General features: G+C 42.3%; 1 protein-coding gene across 1 annotated transcript; it reads left to right on the top strand.

Annotated features, from left to right (window-relative positions):
• Window positions 1-14975: 14975 nt before the first annotated feature.
• On the top strand, window positions 14976-15917 carry LOC142302930 (olfactory receptor 6B9-like). The gene has a single exon (XM_075344033.1). It carries the CDS (start codon window positions 14976-14978, stop codon window positions 15915-15917), a length of 942 nt encoding a protein of 313 aa, XP_075200148.1.
• Window positions 15918-18574: the final 2657 nt, after the last annotated feature.

Genomic DNA, 18574 nt, shown 5'->3' with positions numbered 1-18574 from the left:
ACAGCTTTTAAGTTTTCTGTAAACAAAGAACAGATGAGCTAAGGCCAAACTGCAGATCCGGTAGCTCATTTGATGGATGACATCTGGTCGTTGCAAAGTTCACATGAAGTCATGAAAGATGAAGTATAATGCACGATTGTCGTTTTGTACATTAAAAAATACTACTTGTGTAACTTTTTTGTTTTCTGTCTTATTTTGTTGCCTTTGACATCTCTGTATTTCTGAAAATATATTCTGATATCTTGAATGTTTTTGTCTTTTTACTTAAACTGTATTAACCCCTTCACCTCCCAGCCTGTCTTCACGCTCAATACCAGGCCAATTTTTTCCATTCTGAACAATGTCATTTTATGATGCAATAACTCTGAAGATGCAATAGATCCCAATGATTTTGAGGATTTTTTTTTTTACAATATATTGTACTTCACGTTAGTAGTAGTGATGAGCGAGCATGCTTGTTACTACTCGGTACTCGCACGAGTATCACTGTACTCGGGCTACTCGGCGGGTACCGAGTAATTTTGCAATACTCGTGCTTTACTCGTGGTCTTCATTTCTGCATGTTGGCGCTCTTTTGAGAGCCAGCCCTCATGCAGGGATTGGCTGGCAGACCACTGCAATGCCACAGCCCTGTTAGTTGTGGAATTGCAGTGATTGGCTGGCCTGCACAGCGTGACCGAGCCTTTATACCGGCCGGCGCGCTGTGCTCTGTACACAGCCATCTCATATTCCCTGCTTTCCACGCCCACAGGCGCCTATGATTGGTTGCAGTGAGACACGCCCCCACGCTGAGTGACAGGTGTCACACTGCACCCAATCACAGCAGCCGGTGGGCGGGTCTATACTGTGCAGTAAAATAAATAAATAAATAATTAAAAAAAACGGCGTGCGGTCCCCCCAATTTTAATACCAGCCAGATAAAGCCATACAGCTGAAGGCTGGTATTCTCAGGATGGGGAGCTCCACGTTATGGGGAGCCCCCCACCCTAACAATATCAGTCAGCAGCTGCCCAGAATTGCCGCATACATTATATGCGACAGTTCTGGGGCTGTACCCGGCTCTTCCCGATTTACCCTAGTGCGTTGGCAAATCGGGGTAATAAGGAGTTAATGGCAGCCCATAGCTGCCACTAAATCCTAGATTAATCATGTCAGGCGTCTCCCCGAGATTCCTTCCATGATTAATCTGTAAATTACAGTTAAAAAACACACACACCCGAAAAATCCTTTATTAGAAATAAAAAACACTAACAAAGTCCCTCATTACCAATTTATTAACCCCGACAAACCCTCCATGTCCGGCGTACTCCACGGACTCCAGCGTCGCGTCCAGCTCTGCTGCATGGAAGTGACAGGAGCTGCAGAAGACACCGCCGCTCCGGTCACCTCCACGCAGCTAATGAAGGGAATAGCGCGATCAGCTGCTGTCAGTCAGGTAACTCCCGGCCGCCGCTGGATCCAGCGGTGGCCGCGATTAACCTCAGTGACAGCAGCTGATCGCTATACTCACCTCAGTTGGTGCATGGAGCTGACCGGAGCGGCGGTGAGTAGCGCGATCAGCTGAGCTGTCACTGAGGTTACCCGCGGCCACCGCTGCATCCACCGCTGGATCCAGGTAACCTCAGTGACAGCTCAGCTGATTGCTATACTCATCTCATTAGCTGCGTGGAGGTGACCGGAGCGGCGGTGTATTCTGCAGCTCCTGTCACTTCCATGCAGCAGAGCTGGACGCGACGCTGGAGGACTGTGGAGTACGCCGGACATGGAGGGTTTGTCGGGGTTAATAAATTGGTAATGAGGGACTTTGTTAGTGTTTTTTATTTCTAATAAAGGATTTTTCGGGTGTGTGTGTTTTTTAACTGTAATTTACAGATTAATCATGGAAGGAATCTCGGGGAGACACCTGACATGATTAATCTAGGATTTAGTGGCAGCTATGGGCTGCCATTAACTCCTTATTACCCCGATTTGCCAAAGCACCAGGGTAAATCGGGAAGAGCCGGGTACAGCCCCAGAACTGTCGCATCTAATGTATGCGGCAATTCTGGGCGGCTGCTGACTGATATTGTTAGGGTGGGGGGCTCCCCATAACGTGGAGCTCCCCATCCTGAGAATACCAGCCTTCAGCCGTATGGCTTTATCTGGCTGGTATTAAAATTGGGGGGACCGCACGCCGTTTTTTTTAATTATTTAATTATTTATTTCACTGCACAGTATACACACACCGGCTGCTGTGATTGGGTGCAGTGAGACAGCTGTCACTCAGTGTGGGAGCGTGTCTCACTGCAACCAATCATAGGCGCCGAAAAGCAGGACAGCAGGGAATAGGAGATTGATTAATGAGCGGCCGGCTTTTTCAAAAGAGGAAAAGCCACCGGAGTTTGAACAGCTGTGCAGCGCCGCGGCAGTGATCGGGGAACGGTAAGTAAGAGAGAGGGGGGGGAACTGACCGACAGACTGTGAGAGGGGGACAGACAAGACAGAGAGAGACAGACCGACGGACTGAGGGAGATAGAATAAAAAAAAAAAAATGACCGACATCGCTAGTAAAAAGCACAAAACGTGCGTTTTGGACATCGGAGTGCCACACAAGGTTTTCATGTAAAATCTTTCATGTATTAATCTCAAAAAGTAACATACATTAGCTCTATCTCACTATTGGGTATGTGCCCTTAACATTTCCGCCATGAAAATTCATTTTGGTGTCATTTTGGAAGGTTTTCTGGTGAGTCCGTAAAAATGGCGTAAAACTTGGACAAAATTGTTCACAGCTGTGACTTTTGAGTGATAAATGCTTCAAGGGGTCTTCCCCATGCTGATGCCATGTCATTTGAGCACTCTTCTGAGACTTTTGTGACATTTTTAGGGTTTCTACATGCTGCCGGGGGGTCATTTCACAAAAATACTCGGGTCTCCCATAGGATAACATTGGGCTCGGTGCTCGGGCCGAGTACACGAGTATCTTGGGAGGCTCGGCCCGAGCTTCGAGCACCCGAGCTTTTTAGTACTCGCTCATCACTAGTTAGTAGTAAAGTTAAGATTATATTTTTTTGTATTTATTTGTGAAAATATTGTAAATTTTGTGAAAAGTTTACAATTATCAAACTTTGAATTTATATGCCCTTAAACCAGAGAAGGGTTTTTTTGGCATCAGCTCACCCATCCATTTATCAAACTGTGCAGCGGAAAACAGTCGTGTCAGTGGGTAGTAATATAGGAGGAGGAATAATTCCAGCATCCAAATTCCATAAAATCCAGATTTTTTTGAAATTCTCTAAAAAACTTTCATTTCATAAAAACACAAAAATGCATTACAAGGAATATCTAAGTTCATACACAAACATTATTATTATTATTATTATAGCTTTATCAATTCCATGGCGCTTTACATGTGAAAGGGGTATACATAATAGGGACAAGTACAATAATCATAAACAATACAAGGCACAGACAGGTACAGAAGGATAGAAGTCCCTGCCGCGAGGGCTCACAGTCTACAAGGGATAGGTGAGGATACAGTAGGTGAGGGTAGAGCTGATTGTGCAGCGCTATATCAGACTGAGGGTTACGGCAGGTTGTGGGCTTGTCGGAAGAGGTGGGTCTTCAGGTTCCCTTTGATGCTTGCCAGGGTAGGCGAGAGTCTGATGTGTTGTGGCAGAGCATTCCATGTTTCGGATCTACATGCTGTTATTCATTGTACAAGTAAAACCATGTCTCCTCAGAGTTTTACATCATTTCCTGTCCATCACATGTGCCAACCAATTGCAACCAATATGCCAAAAATATAAATTCAGACATTTAAATATCAATTCTATTTTCATATAAATAAATCAAAAACATATCCTATAATACATTCAATCATAATGGAGTATAACATCATGTCTTTTATTTAACCCTTGCAGTATTCTGCTTTTTAAGCGGTAAATCCACTAAGACTCGCGATTAAACAAAATCCTACCAAGATCTCCATCCCATACCAGCAGTTTAACCTTTTCAACTCTCTGGATTTTTCCCATGCTGTTATCTCCATCATGTATTGTAGAAAAATGCCTTGTTATAGCGGGCCATTTGACTGAGAGGTTTTTTACCGCATTGGACAAATGTCCCCAGATTCTGACCTTGAGTGGCCGGGACGTACAGCCAACATATTGAAAATTACAAAGCTTGCATGTCATAAGAAAAATAAAACCTCGAGTGTTTCAGTTAATAGAACTTTATAATATAAAACTATTCTGAGTGGATGGGGAATAAAAAAAATAGTCTTTTACAGCGTGGTGGCAACAAATACATTTGGGCTGGCCTCAGACGTCCATATTTCATTTATGTGTGACATCCGTTTTTAACATGGATGCCACACGTACCCATATCAGTGTATGGTGTTCTTCACATGTCCGTGTTTTCACACGGACCGTCTGACCCAGTGTAGACCCGCACACTCACACGGAGACAAGTCTGTTTTTTCTCTTACAGCACGGGTGTCATACGTACCACACACTGATGTGATCTGTGTGACATCAGTGTGACACGTACCAGAGAAAACACATGTCTCTGACATAAAAAGATTTTTTATATTCACCCGTATCCAGCGCTGCTGTCTCCTGCTTCTAACCCCCGCTAATTATTCTCCTAGAATATTCACCGCACTGAGGAGCTGGAAGTAGGAGACTTCAGTGCCAGGGACCCCATTGCTGGGGACAGATGAGTATCCAGCAGTGTGTGTGTGTGTGTGTGTGTAGTGAGGTTTGGATGTCATCGGAGTTCACAATGAACTCAGATGATCTTGATGATACCCCTGTGACATCTGCGCTACTGCAGCTGTAGCGACTGTCACTTAACGGATTCATCAGAGTTCATTGTGAACTTCGATGCACCCGTGACATTACTGCCGGGTCCTCACACACACTGCTGAGGGTGCCCCTGCGATAACCTGGGCTCACCTCATGAGGTCCAGGTACCCACATGGAAGAAAAAACACAGCAGTGATAACCTCCTGACTAGGCCACACACACACTGCTGAGAGCACCCCTGCAGTGACCTGGGCTGACCTTATAAAGGTCCAGGTCACCGCAGGGAAGCATACACAGCAGTGTGTGTGTGTGTGTCTGCAGGGGTTGCTCTCACAATCAGTGGGGAACATTTAGTTCTCCATTGAATGTGACAGCAGTATGAGATCGACGTGGGCTCACCTAATTGGATTACAGCGGACCAGGATTAGGGCTTTGATAGGGAAATAAATTGGAAAAGAGAGTGTTGCTTGTCTTTAGTTATAGAATAATTTTCTCTTTTTATGTCTTTTCAGGTTTTCTTTTAGGGAACATTGTGGGACCTCACCATGGTTTATGGCGGACCTTTTTGTATTTATAAAAGTTAAATAAATTGGTGAACACAGGCTGGAGTGGGGGGGTTTGTTCAAATAAACTTTGTTATTCTCCTTTCAACTACTGGATTAGTAATGGGGATGTCTGCTAGACACCACCCATTAATAATACAAGTGCTTGATGCCAGCTGGAGCTGGAATCAACCCCACAAATATTATCCCATTTGCCACTGCACCAGGGCAATAGGAAGAGCTGGGTCCAGAACCAGAATCGGCGCATCTAATAGATGCACCATTTCTGGGGCAGCTGTGGGCTGCTAATGTTAGGCTGGAAAGGACCAAATAACCATGGCCCTTCCCACCCTAATAATATCAGCCCCCAGTTGTCTGCTGTACCATGGTTGAAGGGGGCCCCCATGTCATTTTATTTTATCTAAAAATGTAAAAAATAAGCATGGGATCCCATGTATTTTTAATAACCAGCCAAGGTACAGCAGAGAGCTGAGGGTTGCAGCCTGCATCTGCTGCTGATCCTGTGGTGGATATGAAAATTGGGGGGGACCCCAAGTCATTTTTTTTCTTTTTAAATTAAAAAATTAAAATGCTTTAAAACAGCTGGCCAAGCTAGCTATCTCTATATCTACATCTTTATTCTATCTGTTCTTTCTTTCTCTCTATTTTATATGTTCTTTATTTTTATCTATCTTTCTTATATGTTCTATTTTATCTGTTTTAATCATCTATCTACATTATAAATCTATTTTATCTATTGTATCTATCTATAGTATCTATTATCTATCTATCCCTCTCTCTATCCCTCTATCTATCCCTCTATCTATCCCTCTATCTATCTATCTATCCCTCTATCTATCCATCCATCCATCCATCCATCTATTATCTATCTATCCCTCTATCTATCTATCCCTCTATCTATCCATCCATCCATCCATCTATCTATCTATTATCTATCTATCCCTCTATCTATCTATCCCTCCATCCATCCATCCATCCATCTATCTAACTATCTATATATATATATTTTTCTATCTTTCTATATCTATCTATAATTTTCCAGGCTCTGCCCATCTTTTACACATTAAAAAAACTTTCATTTCAGTATCATACATTTTTTTGGTACCAGTCACACAGATGTCACATATATGCAAACACGTACTCCACACAAGCGTCACATGTATGACACACGGATGTCACATGAATGACCATACAGGTAAGTGTCACTTGCACCTATTTAAACACGGACGTCAGAAAGGGCCTTACTGTGACCATACTTGTAAAAGCCAATAGTCTGCAACAAATTATCTACATTAACCCTATCTTTAGGCAAAAAAAGACTAGGAGATGGCATATATATTCTACATTACATGGTGGAGATACCAGCATGTGTAAAATTCAGGGAATTGAAAAGGTTAAATTACCGGTATGGGGTGGAGATCTTGGTAGGATTTTGCTTAGTTGCAAGTCTTGGTGGATGTACCGCTTCCAAAGCAGAATACCGCAAGGGTTAAATAAAAGACAGGACGTTATACTCCATTATAATTGAATGTATTAAAGGATATTTTTTTTAATTATTTATATGAAATTTGATTATATATACAGTATATATATATATATATAATGTCTGAATTTATATTTTTGGGATAATTTCAGGACCTGTGGGGAAATATTTTGTGATTTGCTGTTGACTGACATGTGGTGGAAAGGAAATGATGTAAAACGCTTAGGACACATGGTTTTACTTGTACAATGGATGACATGTAGAACCAAAACGTGTTTGTGTGTGAACTTGGATATTCCTCGTAATGCGTTTTTGTGTTTTTATGAAATTAAAGTTTTTTAAGTGAATTTCTAATAAATCAGGACTTTATGGAATTTGGATGCCGGAATATTTCCTCTTCCTTTATTACTGCCTGCCTGACACGGTTGTTTTCCGCTGCACTGTTCCATAAATGGATGGGTGAGTTGACTCAAAAAAAACCTCTTTGCCTTGATATATTCGGAGTTGTCTTGTTCCTTATCATTTGAGATCTCTGGTTATAATATTGACTTTTTATGGAAATTCATGGTAAATTAACTTTTGGTCTCGGAGATAATTTGTTATTTTTCTGGACTTTCTTTACAACACGTTGCAATGATCAAATGGGGATAGTATTACTGATCGTGGAAATAATGCTTCTAACCCGGGAGAGGATGACAGTCACACCAGGAGGTTAAAAGCAGCACAGATTTTTATAAATCCTTTGAAAGTCAATCAGCCTCTGAATTGGATACAGATATGAGGTCTTTGGAGAATCTGTTAATCAGAGAATGTAAAACATGGTGGGGCCATACGACTATTTGTTCATATCTTAAGAATAAAATGATCCCATGCGGACTTTGTATTAGAGTGTCTGCCGCTATATGCTGAGCTTGAACAAAAATGGACCGATGTCTTGAATGATTGTTCCTTTCGCTTAAGTTGATAGTGGAACAAGAAAATATGGTGTTAGATAATTTGAAAAAAGAGAACTCACATATTAAGTCTTCAGTTTCCAAATTCTCTACTTCTAAGGAGTATGAAGAATGGGATAAAATGATTAAAGACAATATATCTAGATTGGAAGATCATAGTACAACATTGAAAAAACGAAATTTGAAAGATATCAGGCAGATTATGCCAATAATGAGGTGTATGTTTGGAGGAGAAAAAGTTTTGGACACAGAAATAAATATGGCAAAAAAACTATCTTGAGATCTGGGGATAAACATGGACACAACTATGAGAAGAAAGCAAGCTCTGGGGTTTGGTTCCACTTGCGTACAGCTTCCGGTGCGAGAGTACCTTCTGCTACGAGTGTCAGCCGAGGGTCATGTGAGTGTGCTGCGATCTTAAGATCGTATTACAGCTGCAGAGAAGAGGGAGCAATTTCTCTCTATCTCCACCGCTGTTTGTCTCTGAGTGCATCGCACTGCAGTCGCATGACATGTGAGTGCAGTGCAATGTTTCCACGCTCCCATAGACTTGTATGTTGGTGTGGGAGCCGAGAATCGCTGCCAATTGCAGTGTGCTGCGATTCATTCCGCATGCCACTGTGGCATGACAACTCAATCGCAGATGGACACTGCCCCATAGTTTTACACTGGTGCGAATACAATCCAGTGTTTTATCGCATTGCACTCATCCGTGCAAATCGCAAGAGGAACAGAACCCTTAGTGATACATCTGCTGATAATGATATGATGGAGGAATCCTCAGATGTGTCAATTGATTCAGCTCAATTTAAATGCCCCAAAAATAAAAGAGTATTTTGGAACTATAATGAAAGATTGGAAAAAACGGAGGGGAGTAGTTTAGATTTGTGAAAAAATGCAAAGGGAGGAGTTGACCGTCAAAACAACAGAAGAAGCACACACAAAAGGAACTCCTGGCAATGGAGGAATTAAAATTGAAAATTCGGAAAGTTTCCAGTTATATTATACCTGTACTTCAGTTATAACTTTTATCTAAGGGGCTAACATTTACACCTACGAATGAATATGATGTATATAAGAAAAATTTGACAACTGACATTATTCTCAATTCACTTTTTACATATAAAAACTCTTATATTTATCCTGTTCAATCAAGGCCATTTGCCCTAGATATTTGTCAGGAGACAACAGAGGAAGAATTAATGATCCTGAAAAAAATTAGATTAAGGGCTCTTTTCCTCTTGCGTACCGCTCCCGATGTGAGAGCATCAGAAGCGACATGCTTATGACCCTCTGCTGCATGCATCAGCCGCAATGCGACTTTGATGTAGTGTTGAGCCACCCCCCTAGTGTTCGAGTTCGGTTCGGTTCGTCGAACGGCGGGTCAGTTCGGCAAATGTTCAATGAACGTTCGACGAACACCTTCGAACCCCATTGAAAACAATGACAGGTAAACACAAACACATACAAACACATTATACATGTACACATACAGTTAATAAACATTGCCATTATACTTACAGATCCCCGCGATGCGTCCTGCAGACTCTGTCTCATGCTGTTTCTCCTTTCGATCATCGCTTTGCCCTCCCAGAAACCAGCACTGATTATAGGACCTTCCGTGACGTCGTTATAGCATGTGACCAGTCACGTGTGTATTATCTCATTGGCTACAGACTGGTCACATGGCTATGACGTCATGCTAGGTCCTGTCAGTGCATCTCTCCGGTACGCGGTGCTCGCTTGAGCATCACCGTGTACCGGCGAGATGCTTGGGCATATGCTTGGCTCCTCATTCATGCATGTCGGCGCTCTTTACAGAGTCAGCCAACATGCAAGAACTGGATGCCACAGTCGGTAAATAGCAGCACCGGGAATCACGTGATTGGAAATCCCCATTGCTATAGTAACCCGACTGTCAGATTACTATTTCAAAGGTGGCTGCAGTGACATCACCGATTACAATCCGCAGCCTCTGCTCAGTCACTGAGTGATTAGACTGCACAGGAGCAGCAGCATCTTCCTCCCATGCAGTGCTGTCTGATGTAGAAGAGCTGCATGGGTTGAAGGAGAAAGAAGACAGAAGACCTGGATCATGGACTGGTGAGAGGGAGTAATAAACATGAAGTCCCTAAGTGTGTCTGTGTATTTATTTCTATTAAAGTATTTTTTCTCTGTGTGGTGTCTTTTTTAACCCTTTATTGGAGATTTCTAATGGCCGGGTAAAACTTGTCTGACATTAAGAATCTCTGGCTTAATACTAGCTAGTAAAACAAAGCTAGTATTAACCCTTTATTACCCAGCAAGCCACTCAGCGGGTGGCACGGTGGCTCAGTGGTTAGCACTGCAGTCTTGCAGCGCTGGGGTCCTGGGTTCAAATCCCACCAAGGACACTATCTGCAAGGAGTTTGTATGTTCTCCCCGTGTTTGCGTGGGTTTCCTCCGGGTACTCCGGTTTTCTCCCAAACTCCAAAAAACATACAGATAGGGACCCTAGATTGTGAGCCCAATGGGGACAGTATTGCCAATGTATGTAAAGCACTGTGGAATTAATAGCGCTATATAATTGAATAAAATTATTATTAATTATTAAAGCTGCTGCAAGGGTTGGATACAGCACCAGATGATGGCGCTTCTATGAAAGCGCCATTTTCTGGGGTGGCTGCGGACTGCAATTTGCGTCAGAAGGGCCCAGAAAGCTTGGGCCAGCCTGTGCTGAAGATTTCAATCCCCAGCTGCCTAGTTGTACTGGTGGGACACAAAAATGGAGTGAAGTCCATATTGGGTTTTTTTTCATGACGAATGATTTTGATTTCATGAAATAATTAAAAAAAGTGCTAAGTGCTCGCCTATATTTATATTTCCCAGCCTGGTACAAATAGACAGATGGGAGTTGGGGGCAGCCATACCATCCTGCTGTACCTGGCTAGCATACAAAAATATAGCAAAGCCCACATCATTTTTTTGGTGGATAAAAAAATCCTGCATACAGTCCTGGATGGAGTATGCTGAGCCTTGTAGTTCTGCAGCTGCTGTCTGCTCTCCTGCATACACTAGTGGATGAAGTATGCTGAGCCTTGCAGTTCTGCTCCCCTGCCTCTCCCTCAAGCATACAGTCCTGGATGAAGGATGCTGAGCCTTGCAGTTCTGCAGCTGCTGTCTCCTCTCCTCCATACAGATAGACAGCAGACAGCAGCTGCAGAACTACAAGGCTCAGCATACTACATCCAGGACTGTATGCAGGAGTTTTTGGCCCCCCAAAAAAATTATGTGGGCTTCGCCAAATTTTTTATGCTATCCAGGTTCAGCAGGCAGCTACGGGCTGCCCCCAACCCCCAGCTGCCTATTTGTACCCGGCTGGGAACCAAAAATATAGGGATGCCCTTTTTTTCTAATTATTTCACGAATTTCATAAAATAATTAAAAAAAAAATTGACGTGGGCTTCGCCCAATTTTTGTGTCCAGCCAGGTACAACTAGGCAGCTAGGGATTGGAATCCGCAGTGCAGGATGCCCAAGCTTTCTGGGCACCCGTGATGCGAATTGCAGTCCGCAGCCGCAGCAGAAAATGTCAGTTTCATAGAAGTGCCATCTTCTGGCGCTGTATCCAACTCTTTCAGCTGCCCTGGTGACAAGTGGCTCACTGGGTAATAATGGGGTTAGGGCTAGCTGTATATTATCAACTGGCTCAAAGCCCGAAATTCATGGTGTCACGCCAATATTAGAAATGGCCACCATGAATTTCTAGTACAGATAAAAAAAACACAACACATAGAAAAATATTTTTATCAGAAATAAAACACAACACAATTAGTGACTCCATCTTTATTGAAGGGGGAGAATTTTTAAGGCCCTATAGGGAGGGGGGAAATGATGCTTTTGTACTGCTGTCTGCATGAAAAGTTTTTGAATGTTGAGATTCCAAGGTAGGTGACAAAGTTTTGTCTTGTGGGAAGTGCCAGTATTTTGGGAGCAAGAGATCTACACCGATCACTCAAGCATGTCTTCATTTTTAATATTCAAATGTTGGGCCACAGTCTGTGTTGCATGAACTGTACCTCTCAGCTCTTCTCAGACCCTATGGGGAGGGGTCAGTTGATGATAATGTACTACTGTCTGGATGAAAGGATTTTAAATGTGAAGACTACAAGATAGGTCTCAAAGTTATGTCTTGTGGATGGTGCCAGATTTCTGGGAGCAAGAGGCCTACACTGATCAATCAAGTATGTTTTAATTTTTAAAATTGAGATGCCGGGTCACAGCCTGTGTGTCTCATGAACCGTTCCTCCCTGCTTTTTTTAGTTCCTATGGTGACTGGGGCTATTGATACAACTGTACTGCTGTGTGCCTGAAAGGTTTTTAAATCTCAATACTCTTAAGGGGGCTTTACACGCTACGACATCGCTAATGCGGAGTCGTTGGGGTCACGGATTTTGTGACGCACATCCGGCCGCATTAGCGATGTTTTTGCGTGTGACACCGATGAGCGATTTTGCATCGTCGCAAAAACGTGCAAAATCGCTCATCGGTGACATGGGGGTCCATTCTCGATTATCGTTACTGCAGCAGTAACGAAGTTGTTCGTCGCTCCTGCGGCAGCATACATCGCTATGTGTGACGCCGCAGGAACGAGGAAGCTCTCCTACCTGCCTCCCGGCCGCTATGCGAAGGGAAGGAGGTAGGCGGGATGTTACCTCCCGCTCATCTCCGCCCCTCCGCTTCTATTGGGCGGCGGATCAGTGACGCAGCTGTGACATCGCTGTGATGCTGAACGACCCGCCCCCTTAGAAAGGAGGCGGTTCGCCGGTCACAGCGACGTCGCCGGGCAGGTAATTATGTGTGACGGCTCTGGGCGATGTTGTGCAACACGGGCAGCAATTTGCCCGTGTCGCACAACCGATGGGGGTGGGTGCCCACGCTAGCGATATCGGGACTGATATCTCAGCGTGTAAAGTAGCCTTAAGTCAGTTTTCAACATTCTCTTTAAACTGCAGTTACAGTGGTCTGGGAGCACCAGCCCTACACCTGTCCTTTACCTTGCTGTATCTGGTGAAGGGAAAAATGTTTGTTCATGCCTTGTTACACGACCCGTCTCAAGCATCCAGATTGCTTTGTTGGCCTATTTGTAGTCTGTGCCAATTGTTGCCACTTTTCTTCTTGTCTGGCCTTAATTTTTGGAAATGTTCAGACTCCAAGTAGGGTCTCCAAGCTGGCTTTTGCTGTAGTTCAAGGTCTATAGGAACACCAGCCCTACATCTGTCTTATCTTGCTGGTTCAGGCCTTATTCCAGGGCCACTCACAAGCATCCAGGTTGCTTTTTTAGACTAATAGAACTCTGTGCCAATTGTTGCCACTTTTTCTGTTACCTCAAAATATGTTTTTGAAATGTGAAGACTCAAAGTAGGGTTTCCAAGTTGGCTTTTGTCTGTAATGCCAGGGGTGTGGGAGCACCAGCCCTTTGCCTGTGCGTTATCTTGCTGACTCTGGAGAAGGTAGAAATGTTGGTTCAGGTATTTTTACAAGGCTACTCCAAAGTATCCAGGTTGTGCCTAAATTCATATGCATTTTAGAACACAGTGACACAACTGCAGAGTTGTGGACCACTACCCAGGCCCAGTTTGATCAATAGCTGTCTTCACTGAACCTGTAGCCAGAGAAGGCTGAGTCCCATATTGGTGCAAACCTGGTGGTGACACTACACTTGGGCAGCATCACAAGGGCATTGCAAAGTGCTCACCCTGGTTGTATAGAAATTTGTAAGGAATTATTCCTGCCTTGAAGCTCTTATGCAGATGGCACAGTCATTGTGCTCTCACTTTTAAAATGGAAATGACAGATCATATCCTGTGTGTTGCATGGATCATACCTTCCAGGTGTGCGAAGACACTATGGGGAAATGGGGGAGGGGGAGCAATTGATGCCACTGTCTTGTTGTCTGCCTGAAATGTTTTAAAATCTGTAGACTCCAAAATGGCTCTCAAAGTTGTGTCTTGTCTGTACTGGCTGGGCTATGGCAGCACCAGCCTTACTACTGTCTCTCATCCACCTCTATATTTTTTTTGTCAATAGCCTAGGAAGTTAATGGCTATGCCAAAACAGTGGTGCTGCACTCTAAAACATATTTTTTAGATTCCCTCCAAGGCTATGTAACCACGGGAATTCGTAGCTGCAGATATATTCACAGGTACGTCTGCAGGTTTCCCGCAGCAGCTCCCCGGAATCTGTAGCTATAGAAAACTGCAGGATTCTAGAGAAATATTTTTGGCAAATCTGCGGACATTCATGAGACTTACCTAGAGAAGTCCTGGCCTCTATCTCAATAGTGGAGGGCCAGGATTTCCGCGGGTAAATCCGCAGGAATAATTAATATGCAGTTATGTGCGGCTGCGGGACATCCACAGCATATTCCGCAGCTGTACATACAACAGCATGGACACAGCACTCCTCATGTCCCATAGGATAACATGGGGAGTGTCTGTACTTGCTGAAACCTGTGGCTTTATATAGAAAATCCAGATAAATCCGCAGGTTTTCCGCGGCAAAATCCGTGGGTACAGAGTCACGTGAGCACATAGCCTAAAGTTGTTTTCGGTGCCTTACATTTAAATTCAGTGGGGTTTGGAAAGGTTTGATAATGGGTCGTAGTTCAGTTTATCAAACATACCCTTCCTTCGTTGGTTCGGTGAACCGAAACGTGACATGTTTACTCATACCTATCCCTTAACCTTCTTAACAAATTCTCCATCTTTGTTGTTAGTTTTCCATTTTTATACATGGTTACTTGCTTTGGATATCCTTGGAAACAGGCCCTTAAATTCAGTTTTATAATTATATTCTGTAATTGTCTTAACCAAATGGGACCTATGAGAAATTAAAAAAAAATCTCCAGAGACTTATCTCACTTGGCTCGCTGCCTGTTACATAGTATATAAACATCAGGACGTTATCTATTTCTGGTGCATGTTCATGTGTCTGACGAACAAATAACATGACATCGCTCCAGATTCCTCTCACATTGTCTAAAACTATTTTGAACAATAAGATTATTCATCATCTTGATTCTTCATGTTCTTGACATTTTTCAGGTTCTATTGCATTTTTTTACCAACATTCTGTGTAAACTATGTCACCGTTTTCATATTTCTCTTTTTCTGATAGTGACTATTGATTCATAATTTGTTTGTTCTGAAATGCAGGAAAGCAATCTGACTGTGGTCACCGAGTTCTTACTTTTAGGATTTCAGATCAGTCAATATTTAAGAATTTTCTTATTCTGTCTTCTCTTTGTGGTTTATTGCTTTGCATTAAATGGTAATCTCCTGATCATCGTCCTGGTGTCCACCAGCAAGAACCTCCAGACTCCGATGTACTTCTTTATCTCACAACTGTCCATCAGTGACATCTTGGTGATCACAGATATTGCCCCCAATATGCTCCACATCCTACTGAATAATGGGGGGACCATTACTGTTATTGACTGCATCACTCAGCTTTATTTTTTGGGCTCCTCTGAAGCATTTGAATGTCTTCTCCTTGCTGTGATGTCTTATGACCGGTATGCGGCCATCTGTAATCCCCTCCGCTACTCCTCCATCATGACAAGTGGATATTGTTTGATATTGTCCATTGCGTGTTGGGTGTCTGCATTTTCTTTTGTATTGATTTATATTATAAAAACTGCAAAGCTAATTTTTTGTGGCTCAAGCACCATTGACCATTTATTCTGTGACATGGTCCCTTTACTAGAACTTGCCTGTTCTGATACCTTTGTTATCCATTTGGAGTTATACATAATTAGCTTTCCCTTTATCTTTATTCCAACCATAATCATAGTAATATCTTACACTTATATTGTTGTAACAGTCCTAAGGATCCCATCCAGTAGCGGCAAAAAGAAAGCCTTCTCCACCTGCAGCTCCCACCTCACCGTGGTCTCCATATTCTACTGGACAATTTTTAGCATCTATGCCATCCCAAATAAAGGCCAAACTATCACCATGAGTAAAATCCTATCACTGTTATATACAGTATTTACTCCTTTTATCAACCCCATTATATATAGTCTGAGAAATAAAGATATTAGCAAAGCTTTGCAAGATGCAATGTATAAGGCCTCCTTAAGTCTTCTTTGATTGTTCATGTATGCAAAAAAATCAGTCTGAATTTCTTCAAAATTATGTCCGTATTTACTATTGCTTTCACCAGTGGTTTTCAGCACTAGTGTAACTAGAGTCTGATGGGCCTCGGTGCAAAGTTTATTCGTGTTCCCATCATGGCCCCATCCTGGTATATAAGTCCCCATCATGGCCCATCTTTTTATATGTGGCCTCATCCTGGTATAGGTGTTTTCATCATGGCCCCATCCTGGCAAATGTTCCCATCATGACCACATCCTGATTCATAAACCCATCATGGCTATATCCTGTTATATATGTCCTCATCATGGCCCAGCCTGCTATCTGTTCACATCCTCTCCCCATCCTGGTATATGTCCACATTCTGGTATATATGTCCCCATCATGGTACATATTATATCACCAGGCACTGCACACAGTAAACAAAATAAATTAATATACTCACCTTCTAATAGCTCCCCTCCAATGATGACATGCTGCGATGTCACTGTCATGCACAGCCTGCCCACTTACAGCACAGTCAGCTGCCGGGTGCTGGCATATTCTCTGCTCCCTATGCTATGGATTATGGGCATGGGGGAAAGGAATGTTCGCATCCTTAATTGGCGGTACTTTATTTATAGTACAAGTAGACTTTGACCCATTTGGGGACTTTTTTCCCTATTTATATTGGAATGATACACATATGTGCATTCCTAGGATAATGTATTCACACTCTGTGGTTTTTAATTGCAGCCATATAGGCAGCCAAATGAATCCTTGAATGCTTTACAAATTTCTTTCGAACTTTAATTTTTAAAGAAGACATCATTTTCTTAGTTCAGCCATTTTATCTTTATAAGTCTATTTTTCTATTTACAGACAATTAAAGTTCATTCTCATAAGCAATATGATAAACAACTTATGTTCAATTTGGCAGAACATGTGTCTCTGGCAGGACAAATGCATTTGTGTCTTATTATTCCTTTTATTTCTCCTAAATCAAGATGATTATGTCACGAACAACATGTTTTAACCTATGGATTAACTTGTGTTCATTCTAAAATATGTCTTTGGCAGAGTCTTGTTATCACATTCTTTTACTCCCTTATTTTTCCTGGAATTATAGTAATTGATCAAAGTCAAACTGACCCAAAGATTGTCCATTCTAGCCAACATTGCAATATTTTCTACAAACATGTCAACATTGATGAATTACTCTGGAAGCATGTAATTTGTCCAAGAAAAAAACCCTGCTCATTGTGCAATCTTATGCAACATATCTATTTTTCAGAAACCTATAAAAATCCACTGTTATAATAAACGTGTTTGATGGTCTTGAGCTAAGACACTGGCTATGCGTCTTTCTTATTGAGCGTCTTCAGGATTTGGCTTCCAATCCAACCATCATCTGTTGCTACCTGAGTTAAATGAATAGAGTCTCGCGGCTTTAATATAATCTTCATGTCTATTTTGGATTTAAGCAATTTGTTTCAAGATTTGGCTTTACCCCATAATCTAATTTGGCGTAAATATGATGAAGCTCTATCTGCATAAATTGACATCATTCACACTCTACAGTCACATCATTGCAGTGCCACTATTTTCTAGGTTTTCGGTAAAAATGTTGTAGTTCTTTTGTTATTTTAGCAAAAAAAGTGTGAACCCAGCCTAACCGTTTGTTTGTTTTATAACGATTTATTGTACATTTTGTGTATCAAGATAGTCAAGGATTTTAGCTTATGACATTCATAGACTGATAAATACCACATCAATAAAGATGAGCGTACCTGTGAAGGTACAAATTGTTGGCAGCAAATGAACCAAACTTCTAAATGACCAAACTTTGCCAAATGAGGTTTGGAAACAGTCTTGCATATAGCCAGCCATAAACAGATCACTTCCTGGGGATAGTGGGCAGGCAATTTCACATTTTTAGGAGGGAAGGACACTGCATGTGATCATGCTGTTGTTTTCCCCAGTGCGAGCCATGCAAACATTGCAAGTGGCTTGCAAAGGGCTGAGCACCAAGCATACCTGAGCTTATTCAAGTTAAGTTTACACGTAAAGAATTCAAACTCCAAAACCCGAGTCTACTTGGTACTTGGTTAGAAAATCGAACCTCAGTTCCACTCATCTCTACTGCTTAAATATACAAAAAGAGAACATAATATCCCGTCATATAATTACATCTATGGAGGTGAATAGACGAAAGGGTTTTTTTCACCGCGCTCACACCACACTGCTCGATGTTAATAAATCTATGTTTTTTTATTCCATTGTAGGCACAGGTCAACGCGTTTCGAGGGATGCAGCCCTCTTCATCAGGGCAGCAAGCCAAAATAACATAAATATAGTTCTTTTGGCTTGCTATTCTGATGAAGAGGGCTGCATCCCTCAAAATGCGTTGACCTGTGCCTACAACAGAATAAAAAGACATAGATTTATTAACATCGAGCAGTGTGGTGTCAGTGCGGCGAAACCCCCCCCTTTCTTCTATACATCTCCATGCATCCACCTCAGGGAACTGCAGCTGACCACTTTATGTTTGGCTTAAATAGGGGTTGTGACTTTCACAACCGATATAGATGAGTGATTCTGACATATACACTTACGTGGTTTACCGGATGCGATCCTATTGCGCTTTTTTCTTCTGCAGTGTGTTTTCTGTATAA

This window comes from Anomaloglossus baeobatrachus, chromosome 4, assembly GCF_048569485.1.
Source record: "Anomaloglossus baeobatrachus isolate aAnoBae1 chromosome 4, aAnoBae1.hap1, whole genome shotgun sequence".
Classification (NCBI taxonomy): domain Eukaryota; kingdom Metazoa; phylum Chordata; class Amphibia; order Anura; family Aromobatidae; genus Anomaloglossus; species Anomaloglossus baeobatrachus.
The sequence above is the reverse complement of the archived record's forward strand: the minus strand, read 5'-3'. Positions and strand labels throughout refer to the sequence as shown.